Source organism: Taurulus bubalis (genome assembly GCF_910589615.1).
Source record: "Taurulus bubalis genome assembly, chromosome: 6".
Classification (NCBI taxonomy): Eukaryota; Metazoa; Chordata; class Actinopteri; order Perciformes; family Cottidae; genus Taurulus; species Taurulus bubalis.
In genome coordinates, this window is record NC_136594.1 from 20,831,566 (window position 1) to 20,847,215 (window position 15,650).

Sequence of the window (15,650 nt, forward strand, 5' to 3'; positions counted from 1 at the left end):
TAGTCCATTTTAATGCTTTCTGAACATGTTTTGCACTGTGAATTTGCACTGTCACTTCTGTTTTTGAAGAAAGGGTTGGAAATTAATGTTTTTTTGCTTTTTTATCCAATTCATCAAAAAAATAATCAACCGATTAATCGATTATTAAAATAATCGTTAGTTGCAGCCCTAGATTACAGCACAAGTTTGGCATGTTATGGTGGTGGAGCATTTTAATTTTCTTTTTTTTAAAATTTAAATACAGCCAAATAAGTAGTGTCTAAGAATGGATGTACATTTTGTTTTTCCGTTTGACAGCAATCATTTAAAGGGTTAATCGAGTGCTATACTGCTACTTTGCAGACATGACGAGCACCGCTTCCTTCACCCAGTACATCGCCAAATTCTGTCACTTTAAACCGATTTGATAAAAATTAGGATTTGTTTTTCTCATATTGCCCAACCCTGCTGCAGAAAATATGTTCATACTATGTCTTTCTTCTTGTCTTTTTCTAAATAGACGTTTTGTCCCTGAGTCATGGCGGACAGGAGAGCGGAGAAGTCATGTGAAGAAGCCGGCAGATCGCTAGTCAGGCGGGAGTACGAGGCGGCAGTCAGCCACAGCACGGACGTCCTGGTAGTCCTTGCACCGCAAGCCGCACCTTCCGGTGCCCCGGTCCCACCGAGCCCTACATCCCTTGTTGCTGCCGCCGGACCCCTCCGCAGCCGGGCCCTGCTCTATCGAATTGCTGCCTTCTTACAGCTGGTGAGGACAGTGGCTGTCTAAGTGTTGTTGCTGCTGCCACAGCAAGCATACAACCTTTAGTCTTTGTGGATCACTCTTTGCCTTTCTCCCCTTTTGCTTTGTGGCCCTGAAAATATTTCCATTTTCTTATCATAAGTCAACAACAATTTTTGCGAAATGATGTGGGCTGATCATTATGCTCTAAATCCACTGTTGAACTTCTAATCACTTGGTAAATTACCAGGAAGAGAATGTTAGAAATGAGAACAATACATACTACTTTCTTTCTCCAAGGTACTGTTATATTATCTTCCCATAGCACTACAATTACACCTAGTTACTTATGCCCTAAGATTATGGAAACTACTTAAGTCTTTAATGATGGTGTGAGGAGCTCCGCTGTGAGGCGAGTAGAGCCATTCTTGGAGCTTATGTGAAACTCTGACCCTCGAACACAAAGTATTCCCATTTGTTATGGTTACTACTTTTTTTTTTTTTTTTTTTTAAATGTTCTCCTTCTGCCAACAGAAAAACTATGATGAAGCAGATGAAGACTGCAAACATGGTCAGTAGCAATTCAAGTTGGAACCATCTGTTGACACTGTGTACCTAGGAGCAGACAAAGTGCGTGTGTGTCTGTCAGGGAAGAACCATGTTCGTACATGCCTTGGTCTCAGTATACCAGATCAAATCTTACATTTGGGCCCATTTAATTGCTTTTTAACTGTCTATTGGGTCAGTGTCATGTTTTCATTCCTACAATGTTGTAGAAAACAGACTTAAAAAACAACATATTGCATATGGTGAAAGAAAATGACCTGAATTACCTGAATTAATTACCTGTTCCCTGTGTATTCTTCATCCTGTCCTAGTCCTTGCAGAAGAGATTGCCAGAGGAGACGGTTCGCTACAGGCCAGCTTGCGCTTCATGCTGTTGGATGGCAGCTTGCAGGAGGTGGCAAGCATCCTCTCTAAGGCCTTGTATGGGGAGCCAATGGTATGATTAATGGGCAATGTATACATTATATGCATTCAGACAGCCAACATATTGAGTGAAATTAGATTATAATGCCAAAGTGCATCCCAAGCTTAAATATTGTACCTGTTGAGGTCATATTTTCCTTCCTAAAAAGAGGAAAAACCTCATGGATGTTTTTAAGGACATTTTAGGGGTTTATACATTGGATGTTAATGAACCTGACTTACTTTCACAGTGATCCGAGATGCTAAAGTAATATCAGATGCAGTGTGCGTAATGGTTAATATAGTCGTAGTGTTACTCCAGTGGAGTAAATTATTTCCAACCTAATGTTGGAATGACTAAAAGGTTTCTCCTACATTGGAAAAGGACAATATGCAAATAAATGCTAGAGGAAGGGAGATGCAGTACCATACCTATAGCAGTGTTACTTTGAGGATGTAACGGACAGACAGAGGGTCACTTTTTATGTTTACTGTCTTTCTCCTGTCTGACTTTGCCCTCCTTTCAACATGCATTTTGCTGCCAAGGTGCCTTGCCCCCTTTTTTCAACCACTTCCTGCCCAATACAACACATGCAAACTGTTATTCAAAGGTTGAGCTTGTCCCCAAGGTCATCCAACATTTTACACAAGTGGGGACAATCCTGTTTGCTTGGCAGGTCTCTATCTCTCCGTCTCTCACAGGCAAACATTATTCTGGCAGAGCTTGTGCTGATTAACTTTTCTCATTTGACTACCTTTTTTGGTAGCTTGTTGTAAACAAATCAGGTACCTGTATATTGATTTACAAACCAGACTCGAGAAGCTCTGTTGGGATCTGTATCTAAGAGCTGGCACAACTGTTCATTTGGAGTAGCGTCAGTCAGTTGTTACTGAAAAGTTTGTATTGACATGTGTACACTAGATATTTGAAAGTTTTATCAGATTATCATCCAGATCTGCTCTTCAGAATAGTAAGAGGACCAATACACATCTGTATTTGGCCATTTGTTTGTCAAAGCCTCTTAAGAAAAATTTTGGGTCATAACATGTATCTGCAATTGAAAATGTCTTGCTATTCAACACCACTGAGACCCTGAAGAGTCACCATATTTAGCTAGATTCAGGTCTTGGGGACAGATACTGACAGGAAATCCACCCACAAGTGACAAATTGAAAGAGCAAGATACAAACTGAAAGTGCTTCGTCTAAACAATGCATGAGGTTAGAAGTTTCTTGTCACTTGTGTCCCTTTGGCATTCTTTGGCATAGCAGGTACAAACATCTCTCGCTGCTGTTTAGTGCTGCAAATATGTAGTGCAGCTTTTAAACATTGGGATGGCGATGGATTTAAATATTGCCTATAGATCTAAAAGTTACATGATGAATATGATTACACCAAGCAACATCTGACAGCTTATTCCAAATCAGTGGGGTTTATAGTGATCATAAACATGTACGGAAAGCCCTGATTGCAGTATCTAGTTGTAATGAAGATCCTGTCCTTTCTCCTCTTACAGAATGGCATCGTCACAAAAGATCTTACCAGATTAAAAATGCTCTTCTCAGAAATTGAGGTAAGTGCCTCTGGTTGCAGGGCTGAAAACCTTACTCTTTTTTTTCGTGTTCATGCCTTGTGGTGCTTGCTGGTTTTACAGGTGATTGGTCAATGCTTGCAGGCGAGAGTCATATGGCCTTATTCTCACACTAACTTAATGATTTTGTGCTCCTCTGCTTAGCTTGTAGCTGGGTTAGTTGTGGATGTTTTCCTCATTTGTCTGTAATAACGCCAGTGGTCCAACTGCTTGTATGGCTTTGTTAGTCGTTCACATAATAGTAATCATTTTTCTGTCCCCACCCACCCCAACCGATCATGTCTCCTGCCAGTCGATAAACAGGGAGATGGCACCTGAATACACAGAAGACCAGGAGGAAGGTGAGCAAATCTCATTTTCAAGAAATAAAAATGTACTATGTGCATGGCACCAAAAATTCCAATGTATTGATGTGCAGTAGATGTTTAGGACGTCAGTTGGCAGCGTGACCGCACATTCTAGATGGGTTACAGGCTGGTTGAAGCTCATTTAATGAGGTTTTTAAAGGTGTTGGCTCAGTGTCATATTAACCACATGGCTGTGTGTACTTATAGAGTTCCAAGATGGCTGGCAATTCCGGCCTCCTCCCCGAGGAGTCACCAGCAGTGAGGAGTACACCCTCTGTAAAAGGTAATGCAAACTGGTTGGGAATTAAGTGCGAGTAATAAGGGATGTATTTCTCATCCAGGATATTGCTGAGGGAGATGAATATGTCCTGTCTACTATTCTGTGTGAAATACAGGCATTTGATAATGAAGTGACTAATATAGCTTTCAGGAAGTAATGATGTTATTCAGTTACACTGAAGGATATTGAAATATGATTCTCAATAGTTAACTGCAATGACTTTTAATTTGATTTCTCTTCACTCTTTAAAATCATTTATACACATCCTGGTTCTTTGTGTAAAATGATACCAATGAGACCTAGTCCTGTGAACTTTCTCTGATTTGAGTTTGCCAGTACATGTCCCACTGCAGCACTACCAGTGTAATGTATTGCTCCTGGGGTTAGACAGTTGTATTGGTCTGCAGCTATGTTAGGCTTGTCTGTGCCTTTTTTAGCAAATGTTGTATATCCACAAGTCAGCTTGGTCTGTCTACAAAGTAAGAATTGTAGGACTTCAATTTAATAATAGTGCTGTTTTGAAGGATTTTTGTCCGTTAAAACACCAATTTAATAATAATAAAATGCATGAATATCGTTTTGTCATAAAAAATTGACGCATTAAACGATAATTTAGTTATTACAAAATGTATAGTTTTTCCGTCTTTATACATATAATTTCTAGTATCTGTTGTTAATCTGAGAAAATAAATGAGAAATGCCTGCCACAAGTGTAAAATATACATGTACATCTTCAAATTGCTTATTTTGTCCAACATAGTTTCCTAATTCACTATAATATGAAACAAATGATATCCTCAAACTGGGGAAGTAACTACCAACTAATATTCTTAGTGATTTCATGACGTCAAACAATTCGTTAAAATTGTCTGTTTTTTGTAGATTTATTGATTGCTACTTTTTTTAGCACCAGTTCAGCACACAATTTGTCTCTGCTGTAGGTACCTGGAGCAGGGTCTGTGTCGGTACGGGGCCCAATGTACATCAGCCCATTCTCAGGAGGAGCTGATGGAGTGGCAGAAGCGCTATGCGTCACGCCTCTTATGCCTCAAACAGCAGCAGGAGAGCAAGAACTTCACCGAGAGCTACATGGAGACACTGATTGAGAAGTGGATGAATTCCCTCTCCCCAGAGAAAGTGGTGAGTGCGTGCAAGTTTAAAAGTGGCTCAACAGATAGAGAACAGACCAAATAGCATTCCACGGTGAGAGATCACTTCCCAGAACAGCCGACAACGTTCATCTCTGATGACTAGACAAACTGACTGAGATTTAAGTATCAAGAATCATACATTGTCTCTTGACTGTTATGAAGCATACATTATGCGATACATGTTTCTAAAGGTTGCTTTCACTTATATTTTTTTGCAGCTGTGAACTTAACTTTCACCACATTTTGACAGACTACCTCTAGTAAAAGATTTATGAGTACATTTGCAGTGATAGTTTCTGTCTAACCATGTGTGTTTTTTTTATTTTCTAGCTAAGTGACTATTTAGAAGGAGTGAATGTAGAAACCAGCTCCAGCCTCTCCATTACCGTCGCCACCAAAAAATCAGCACATTCCTGGACCTTCTCCTTCTTGTGCAAGGTAGGATGACATGTTTAATACCAAGCATGTACAGATTCAAATGTTTTATTAGTCGAACCAATATTCTGCCCTGCACATCTGTTAGCACTAGTTGGTCCTCATCCTCTTGTGTGGATCTTCTGATTGTCATCTTACCTTTGTCTCCTTGACCAGCCGGCCAGAAAGCTGTTCCGCATCGCCCTGCTCTATGATGCCCACCGCCCACACTTCTTCATCACAGGTGTGTCATCTGGGGAGCGGCTGCAAGCCCTCTCTAACGGGTGCCAAGAGTGGACTCCAGGAGAGGAAACGGGAGGTATGTCCTGTTCTGTTTTTTGGTTGTGTTTTGGTTATTCATTGCATTCTACAGCTTGTGATGTAAATTGAGTTATATTTGCATGCAAGTTTAACCTCCTTTAGTTTCCTTTCATCTTAATTAATGTTTAAGTTAAATCTCTGTTTTGTTTCCTCTACAATAAATACATTGACACCAAACTTTGCTGTTCTCACAGTGGCAGCAGACAATGGCCTGGACCACACTCTCTACAAGGTAGCGGTGGGCTTCAGCACAGAAATCTTTGGTACCTTCCGACAGACCGTTGTTTTTGACTTCGGCTCAGAGCCTGTGCTGATGCAGCGGATCATGGTGGATGCTGCCTCAATTGAAGGTATGATAAAAGCAAAAAGGTTATCTAGATATCTTTTTAAAAACTATTGTTTACAATTGGTTAAATATGCATGTACAGTGGTAACTGCTGTCAACCACCCTCTTGTCCTTTTTTTAGAATGGAAATGTGTAGTTTGCTGAATGCACACCACATTGTGGAAACAAATTTCCCTTTTGGGGACAATACAAATCTGTCTATCTTTTTGTTCTCAGACTTGGAACACCTGATGGCAGCAAGGCAGCAGCTCTTGATCACTGCAAAGCGCTGGGACCCTTCCTGTAAGACCATCGTAGAATTCTGTCCTAATGAAACGATGGCCGACCTGGAGCGCAGCCTCCTTTCTCGCTATCAGATCCCTCTGTCGGCAGATCAGCTCTTCACTCAGTCAGTCCTGGACAAGACTCTGACCAAAGACAACTACCAGGCCCGGCTGCATGACCTGCTCTACATAGAAGAGATTGCACAATATAAGGAAGTTAGCAAGTGAGTAAGCAAGTTTTCATGGTTTCTATGTTACTGAGATAGTAAAATTGATTTTGCTTAACTGTACATAATAAAGCCTGGATAACGCTGATTGACGTCGGAAAGATTAAAAACATTTACAATCAATATATCAGCAAAATTTGAAAAATGTAACCTCATATAAAGTAAACCATCTGTAATAAGTCAGTTTTCAGATTCTATATCATGAATAATTTACAGCAAAACATTGATTTGGAAAGGAAGCATTTGAACGAGGTGAATATCGATATAACTGTGGTAAAGGATTTAAATAATTCTAAGCAAGACATTTGCAAGTTTCAATTCAGTGGCAAAAGTGCAGACTAAAATTAGATGAACACGTATATCCGTAACAACAAATTAATAATAATAGATGAAAAATACAAAATTAACATTTTTTAACATAAAAAAGAAAAAACCCGACAAGATCTATGTACTAGCCTTCCCTGGAGCTTTCAAAATTGAAATGCACTTGTGCATTCTTAAAAGTATCGTGATCGGCCAAGTAACCACTTCAGTGCCAGTCTACATAATGGTCATCTTGTCTGGTCAGTAATGTGGCGTCAAACCACTAACATTACTCTCAAGAATACAGTTTAAACAACCGCTTGTTGTGTTGGCCTTGCCTTACGTCACACGGCAACTTCTTAACCGTTGATGGTTTTAATGCACTTTACCTTTTAATAAATACACCGTATATTAATATAGTTAATTTTTTGATTATTTGTAATCTGACTACAATATAGCCCTTCTCTGAGGTTGAGTGGTGTTAATGTTTTGTGTTATAAGATGCCAACCTACCACAAGGTGTCAGACTTGACCTGTATTGTGAATTTGCTGTGTGAGAGACATGGAGACATAGAGAGTATGTATTTCACAAACAGCTTGACGCACAGTTTCAGAGCCATTTAATAACATCTCTAAGGTGATTCCTTGGAGTTTGGTGAGGGGAACATTTAAATGCATTACCTGCTGCTCCACTGGTTTAACTTAATGATATGATAATTACAAGTAAAACTCAGTTTATGCTAATCCCACTGTCAGTGATATGAGTGCAGTGCTCTAAATTTCTCAGCTTTCATCTTTGCTCTTAGTTTGGTCTTGTCTCAGTGTCATTTGGGGTAAGGAACTACACACAGTATTAAATCTGCTGTATTCCCAATGTGCATATGAATAATCAGAAGGCAGGTTGTAATACTTTTCTTGGCTGATTGAGTTTCAGCAGGAGCTTTCTGGGTTTAGTGTGGATTCTCAAACTCAACTAGAACGTCTCTCTGAATAATCTCACAACAATATTATTATTTCATCAGATTTATTTCTTGCTTGTTGAGTCTTGTATCAGGTCAAGAGGCATCGCCTGACTATCTAAAAATACAAAGGAGGGAGTCATGGAGCACACAGTGTCTCGCTGTCTGTTTATGCCTAAATGCTTCTCGCTCTAAAAGCAAAACCTCAAGCGACCCGTTGGTTGTGTAACTCCACTGGTTAACTTGTCTGCGTATGTCAATCGTCCATCAGAGTTAATCACCAATGTTGCTCTCTATTTCATCACTTCAAATCCAGCAGAGACCAGAGAGGCAATCTAATGCAATCTGGAAATGAAAGAAAACAAAAGTGCATCAATTGTTCTCTCAATATGTGCATATTTATGCTTTGTGCCAATTGTTGTTCTTTTTCAAAGCACTAACATATACAAAATAACATGACTGCTTTTTAGCAGTCCTTACTGGCAAAGTGTTATTTAGGTGACCTTACCTTACATTTTAAGCACTTCTAAGGCTATGAACTAGATTTTCCTTCAGACAGTGTGAAAAAATGCTCATTATCACCACTATGCTCACCATACCAGTGTATAGCTGATTTTGTTCATGTGCGTGCTGCTGATATCAGTGAATGGTATGCAGGATATTATGGGGCCACTGTGGTGAAACAAAGCTCAGAATGCTCAAATGCCTGAGGCATGCATGGATGATGCAGTTGTGTGGAAATATGGTAGGACTAAGAGAAACCTGTTATCATACTTTCCCCGGGGGGGTGGGGGTGTATGGGGCAGGTAACACTCTATCATAAACTACTCTTTATCCATAAAAAAAAGGTTGCTTCGATGCACTGACAGGTCATCAAATGAGTCCAGACCAGCTTCTCTTAAGAAAAAATAATGAATGCCTGAAAGCAGGACAGCTCCTAGGGTTAAAATGTCTCCAGTAAAGGAAGGATAAACAAGCGCTTCAGTCACAGGAGAACATATTATGATATTCGCCAATAACATACCACAAAACATTATCATGACTAGCTTACAAATCATTGTAAAAAAAAGTTATAGCAGAGGTCTGAAACGACATAAACAATTGTCCATGTTCTCCCCCCCAGGTTTAACATCAAAGTGAATCTTCAGCTCGTCACCAGTTTCATGCTGACGGGCATCTCTGTTGGAGCCAAGTATGCCCAGAATGGACAGCTCTTTGCACGCTTCAAACTCACAGAAACACTTTCTGAGGTAACTGGATTGGTTGAATTGTTAACTGCAGTAGACTTGCAATAAACAACATTGATTTCTAACTTTTCACTCTTCAGTAGTGTAGCTACTTATTGGTGGTGCCTGCAGCCCAGACATGTCAGCTAGCTACCTCTTCTGAACAGTATTTATTTAGTCTTTTTTTTTATTTATTTTTTTACCTCAGGACACATTGGCTGGACGGCTAGTGATGACCAAGGTGAATTCGGTTCTGCTTTTGCCATTTGGCCGTGAGGGGTTCAGCAGCCATCCGCCTCCCGGGGTCAAAGAGCGTGTTTACGAGGCTGTGATCGAGGAGAAGACCAAGGACTACATCTTCCTAAGGATCTGCAAGAACTGCTGTGATGAGCTTGGGCTGCTGCCTGACAGAGAATTACAGGTATGATTTGCACCAAGGGACATGTAGACACTTCTGTTCTGAGGCAGGAGGAGTCCATGTTGTGGTGTCATCACCAGATCTTAAACAAGAGTTGTGGATTGGCAGTAGTGGAAAAGGCGGGTGAATAATCTTTTAACACACGTATTGAATAGCATTTTAACAGAAGGTTACGGGACTGAATTGAACCATCTTTCCAGGAAAACCTGTGTTGTAGTGCTGCTTTTAGTTCTGAGAATTATCCCTTTTATTGAATGAATACCTTCAGCAAACCCAGCTTGATATTTATCTCTCCTTCCTCCTGAACGTCAGCAGATAAAGTAAGCCGGTGTGTTAACATTTATCATAACAACCCTTATCCTTTCGCCGTGAGAGTCTAATCTTCTTATTCCCCTGGATACGCTGCTCGCCTCTGCTTACATGATAGAATTTCATTTTGTATCTCCTTTGTGGGTTCTTAGAATATTTCATACAGCCCTGATGTTTCAAACTCTTCTCCGTATCGCATATCTCAGACTTGTTCTGCTATTGTATTATATATATATACAGGTAAAAGCCAGTAAATTAGAATATTTTGAAAAACTTGATTTATTTCAGTAATTGCATTCAAAAGGTGTAACTTGTACATTATATTTATTCATTGCACACAGACTGATGCATTCAAATTTTTCATTTTCATACTTTTCAGTTGGCCAACATTTCTAAAAATCCCTTTTTTGTATCAGCCTTAAGTAATATTCTAATTTTGTGACACACGGAATTTTGGATTTTCATTTGTTGCCACTTCAAATCATCAAAATTAAATGAAATAAACATTTGAATGCATCAGTCTGTGTGCAATGAATAAATATAATGTACAAGTTACACCTTTTGAATGCAATTACTGAAATAAATCAAGTTTTTCAAAATATTCTAATTTACTGGCTTTTACGTGTGTGTGTGTGTGTGTGTGTGTGTGTGTGTGTGTGTGTGTGTGTGTGTATATATATGCGCACACACACATTTTTTTTGTTTTGTTTTCTCTCTCCATTTTAATTTTCACACCCCCAAAGGGATTCCATCCTTTACAGGATGCCTGTATGGACCGTGTCTCAGTTAGCATGATGACAAGGCCCTCCAGCAGTAGAAAGCAAATCTTAGTGATTACATGTTACAACTAGTGTAAGCAAAGAGATTGAATAGAAATGTAAGTAACTAAAGCTCGCCAAGACATCAAGGTAAAAATAGAAAACACGGTACAACATTTGTAGATTATCTTTGCTTTATGTAATATTGATAGGTGACATGTATGTGTCTTTTTAACTCTTGTTTTATTTTACTCAATCCATTTAGCTGTAGTTGAACTTCATTTAAGTTATAGAGACATCTTAAATATCAAATCTTGATTTAGCTCTTGATTCATTGGTTTAAAGACTATTCAAGCTTGTACTTATTCCTATTTTAAAGCTGTAGGTATAATGCATATGTTGCATGTATTGTGTTTAATGAAAGGATGAGACTCATGAGCTCAAGGTAAACCCAAAATGAATGATTCCCATTTTATCCCAAATTGTATAACCCTAAAAAAAAGCTTTTGTCTCTGGGCTGTTCCATTTGATTGAATTACCTTGTATTGCTTATAGCATGGTATCATTGGCCTGTACATGGATATATAATCTATAGATGAACCAGGATTGCATTGACTGCTTCGTAAACTCTGTGTTGTTTCTGCCTCAGGTGGAGCTCCAGTTCCAGCTGAACAGACTGCCACTCTGTGAGATGCATTATGCTCTGGATCGCACCAAAGAGAATGGCATCCTTTTCCCTGACATTGGAATGATCCCCACCATCCCCTGGAGCCCCAACAGGTGTGTATTCCACCATGACGCTGTCAAGGGCTCGTTCCAAAGTTAGATTTGATCTCATCCGTCCACCTCTGTTATAAACACACACACGCACTGAGATAACTCTCAGCCCCCCAACTATGTCTCAGTTGGAGCTCAATCGATTGCTGTTGGTGGATTCACAACTTCAGAGGATGCAATCTTCAAAATGAGGACAGTGATGCTAGAATACAAACACACAAGCGCTACATGCATGGTACCCTCACACTATCAAGAGTATGTGCATTAAATAATGTATGTGCATCCCTTTCTTCTACCCAGGTGTAATGTTTGAAACGCATCCACCCAGCTCACCGTATTAGTTCATATACTCCCCTATTTTTCCTCTGTGCTCCCACTTTATTTTTGTGGCAGTAAGGTATCTATGCCGGTTGCACATTCATGTGAAGGCATGTGACCGGCATTTCCCCCAACATGGTGAATGCAGGAAATGTTCCTGAACATTTAAGGGAAAGACTGCATACATTTCTCGTCATGTCCCACTGAGATTAATTAGATGAAATGTTTCTTTGTGTCTCTCATTGTCAAATCTATTACTTGTTCACATGGCAATATTTTATCTAAATGCTTGAAAACAAGCTACTTTCTGAAATAAATAAATTAGTAAATTAAAAATTGATTCCTCTAATCATTTCCCCGGCCTCTCTCCGCCCTCAGGCAGTGGGACGAGCAGCTGGATCCCCGTCTGAATGCCAAGCAGAAAGAGGCTATCCTGGCCATCACCACGCCCGTCACTATTCCCCTGCCCCCAATCCTGATCATTGGACCCTACGGCACCGGCAAGACCTTCACGCTGGCACAGGCTGTCAAGCACATCCTGCGCCAGGACGACAGCAGGTTTGTTTATTATATAATAAATGATGTAAACCATAATGTTTTACCTCTGTTGGCCGCCTCTGTTGCACCTCCTTTACAATTATTTACCTTCCCTAATTAAACGCCCATTTGCTCTGAATTTCTTCCATCATATCTATTTATCTGCTTTATTTTGATCAAAACGTGATGCTGTATATCGGCCTACCAGTTTTGTGACCGGTTGGGGTTTTCTCATGACAAGGGTGTCTTGTATTTTGGACAATACAATCATGTGTCTCAAAGCAAAGCCCTTTCTAATAACACCGCTTTATGATTTGCTTTTGAAAATGACATATTTGCCCTGATAGCTGGGAGCACTGTCCTCTTTCCTTTCAGCACTTGAAAGGTGTTTGGTGACGAGATGGAAAGAAGTTTGGAGTGTCTCGGCATGTTAATGGGTGTCAGTTTAAGTGCTGGGGAAACTCCGTACATGTGAAGTCAATTTTCAGTCTTTGGTATTGATCAACAAACCTGTCAAATCCCACACATATTATGGTCATTTTGTGCTTCATGGTGATTGAAAAAACATTATTCATGAACTCATCAATCTACTCTCAATTGCCAGTTTATTAAGATCACCTAGATTTGCTAAAAATAACAGTCTAATATAAATCCAGTCCTGCAATAAATCCTAACTTAATGATATTATAATTTGTTATAATGTGAGTTATAACAAATGATGTTATACCTCTCAGTATAATATAGTACAATTCAACAGTGCATGTTTTAAACATTACTGATTTAATTTTTCTTGCCCATGTATTTAAAAGGCTTTTCACCTCATCTTGAGAATTAATCAGCACCCTGGATGTCTCAAGCCCTCCCTCTTTAAATGAATGGGTGCTATTGACTGTTTTTATGGATGGAAAGGGGACTGTAGATGTGAGCAGGTGTGTGTTTGTGTCTGCATACAATTTTCATCAGTCATTAAAGTTTCAGGGAGGTCAGTCAGAGGGTGTGATGGGGAGTGCTTGGCTGTGCAGTGGCCTCAGTTTCTAACTCCAGGGCTGTGGCAGCCTTGGGTTTGCCATTACACGTGCACGAAAACACTGACTGACGTGTCGAGCTGTGCAGTACGCATTTGTACTGTGGTGGTGTATATACACGTAGTAGTGTGCATGTGTCATCGCTCGAGGACAAAGAGGGCTGGCCATTTGGATGAATTTGTGTCATTTGTGGTCGGTGCACATGGTTAGTTTGATCATCTTTCCTGGGCCGGATTACATTTTCCAGCAAACTATAATCCGATCAATCACGTTATATCACTTCAGTGGGCCACACAGTGTTGTGTAGCAATAAAACCTTCGCTTTCCTTTGATTATAATTTTTCATCATGATTTGGCTCCCTCACTGTGCAGATACCGGCAGGAAATTCGGCAATATCTTGTGTTTGAAGAAAAAAAAAATAAAAAAAAAATATATATATAAATATCTCTAGCACGAGAACACACATGGTTCTTTGGTCTTAATGAAAAATGAATGCAATACCTCGGACAGTGTCCCCTGAACAGAAGTTCATATTTTCTGTTTGAATAAGGGAGACGGGGTTGCATATATGTAATGTAAAAGGAAACAGTGTTGCAATGTAATATTCATTCCTCAGTTCACTTTGAATGCATTTAATATTCTATCTTCATGATGAATTATAGATATTTTAGTCAAGACCAGGGGAAGTGACCCCTCTTGACTTGTGCTAGCTGCTCTTCATACTGTTAAAAATGATGAAGACATTGTATGGATCGTAGTCGGGTGTATCTAATATTTATTGTACATGTTAAATGCTCCAAGCTTTCTCTGCATACATCTGTCGCTTGCTGTGATGTTTCACCACCGTTTAAATGGATACATGGAAAAGAACGTTTTGCGAAGCTCAATTTGAACTAACTGGCTTTGCTGCCCACATCACTATACACGCTGTTAGGCTTCAAAGTGCTTTAAAGCTACACGGTACAAGGAATTTTGTGTAAATACGTTTGATCAGTCCAATTGGAGATTAACATCCGAACTAGCACATAAAGGCAGGTTTCAGGGTTATTTCACCCCAAATAACGTCAACATCTTTAACGTGGTATTTTATTTAGCTGAAAGTGTTTGGTTTTATGTGCCATAGTTTTGTCATTTCTTCCACTGAGTCTCACAGAAGCTGTGTATCATGCTTCACTCCTGACATTGTTTGTCTTTTGTCTCTACAGGGTCCTGATCTGCACACACTCAAACAGTGCAGCCGACCTTTACATTAAGGACTACCTTCATCCTTACGTCGAAGCAGGCAATCCGCATGCCAGACCTCTCAGGTATGGAAGCACACGCTTAAAGAAGACTTGACGGCTAAGGGCCGAAACATGCTTTATGTGCCTTGTGTACGTGTGCACAGCAGGTTAAACATGCAATAGTGTCTTTAAGAAAACATAGTGCTTTTGTAGATATGTTTTAATATAATCTGTTTGCATTTATATGTACAGAGCCCCTTTCTGTCCTCGCGTTCATCTGGTAGCTGCAGTTGTGTGATCACAGACCCACAATGGGCCACATTTCGATAGTATACTGTAAAAGGCATTAAGACTCCAAAGCCTTGACCTTGTATGTAAATTATCTGGTATAAAGGTGGCCTTTTACAGAGTGAATACAACATATTTAATAACATATTTTCAATAAGAAAATTGCATGTACTTAACATAAACTCCAGTTCAGTTAATTTGTCTGTTGCTATTCTTTCCGCTGAAGCCATTCTAGCCAGATAACACTCACTCATCTATACATCAACTAGATTAACATTATTGGAAAGCCTGCAGTCTGAATAATACAGCCATATTATACAGTTATTATTTTTGGCTCTCAGCAGTGACAGACAGACATTTGCTAACTTTAGAGACTCTATGAACTCTCCTGCACTTGAAGGCCACTCACTCACTCACTCACTCACTCACTCACTCACTCACTCACTCACACGGCGATTCTAATCACATTTCACCAGCATCATAGGCCACAAAAGACAAAGCAGTGTCTGCCTTGACCAGCCAGGTCCTGACAGCTGTTTTAAAGGGACGATGTGCAGTCAAACGACTTGTTTCACATGAGTCTGTTGTCTGATTTCTGTGGATTCCAATGTTTATTGCCCCGTAATCACTGTTACAACCTCTTAATTTAGCTCGCCCTTGTCTATTTTTAAAAGAGCGAGCTCAGTCGAGAATAAAGACCTGTATGAATATGTGGAAAGGGACTGACTAACATCACAAGGACCTAAGGGCTTGCCTTCCTTTCTGTCCTTTGCAGCCATACATAGTATTGTTTTCTCCTCACTCTTTGAGGAAGGACGACTATCTTAATACTGTACAATTAGACACAATACGCGTTTTATTATACTCACTGAGCCCTGAT

At 39.8% G+C, this 15,650-nt stretch overlaps 1 protein-coding gene across 1 annotated transcript in view; it reads left to right on the forward strand.

Moving 5' to 3' along the window:
- Window positions 1-517: 517 nt before the first annotated feature.
- Window positions 518-15,650, forward strand: part of helz (helicase with zinc finger) — a gene marked incomplete at its 5' end in the record, with an annotated part of 37,632 nt that continues 22,499 nt past the window's right edge. Inside the window, 16 exons of the mRNA XM_079219845.1 lie at window positions 518-745; window positions 1,253-1,289; window positions 1,597-1,721; window positions 3,205-3,261; window positions 3,572-3,620; window positions 3,834-3,909; window positions 4,848-5,046; window positions 5,388-5,495; window positions 5,649-5,790; window positions 5,987-6,142; window positions 6,355-6,625; window positions 9,014-9,140; window positions 9,325-9,537; window positions 11,251-11,381; window positions 12,075-12,254; window positions 14,465-14,566. Of these exons, the coding sequence (XP_079075971.1) occupies window positions 518-745; window positions 1,253-1,289; window positions 1,597-1,721; window positions 3,205-3,261; window positions 3,572-3,620; window positions 3,834-3,909; window positions 4,848-5,046; window positions 5,388-5,495; window positions 5,649-5,790; window positions 5,987-6,142; window positions 6,355-6,625; window positions 9,014-9,140; window positions 9,325-9,537; window positions 11,251-11,381; window positions 12,075-12,254; window positions 14,465-14,566 (2,201 nt within the window). The remainder of the gene's footprint in view (window positions 746-1,252; window positions 1,290-1,596; window positions 1,722-3,204; window positions 3,262-3,571; window positions 3,621-3,833; window positions 3,910-4,847; window positions 5,047-5,387; window positions 5,496-5,648; window positions 5,791-5,986; window positions 6,143-6,354; window positions 6,626-9,013; window positions 9,141-9,324; window positions 9,538-11,250; window positions 11,382-12,074; window positions 12,255-14,464; window positions 14,567-15,650) is intronic.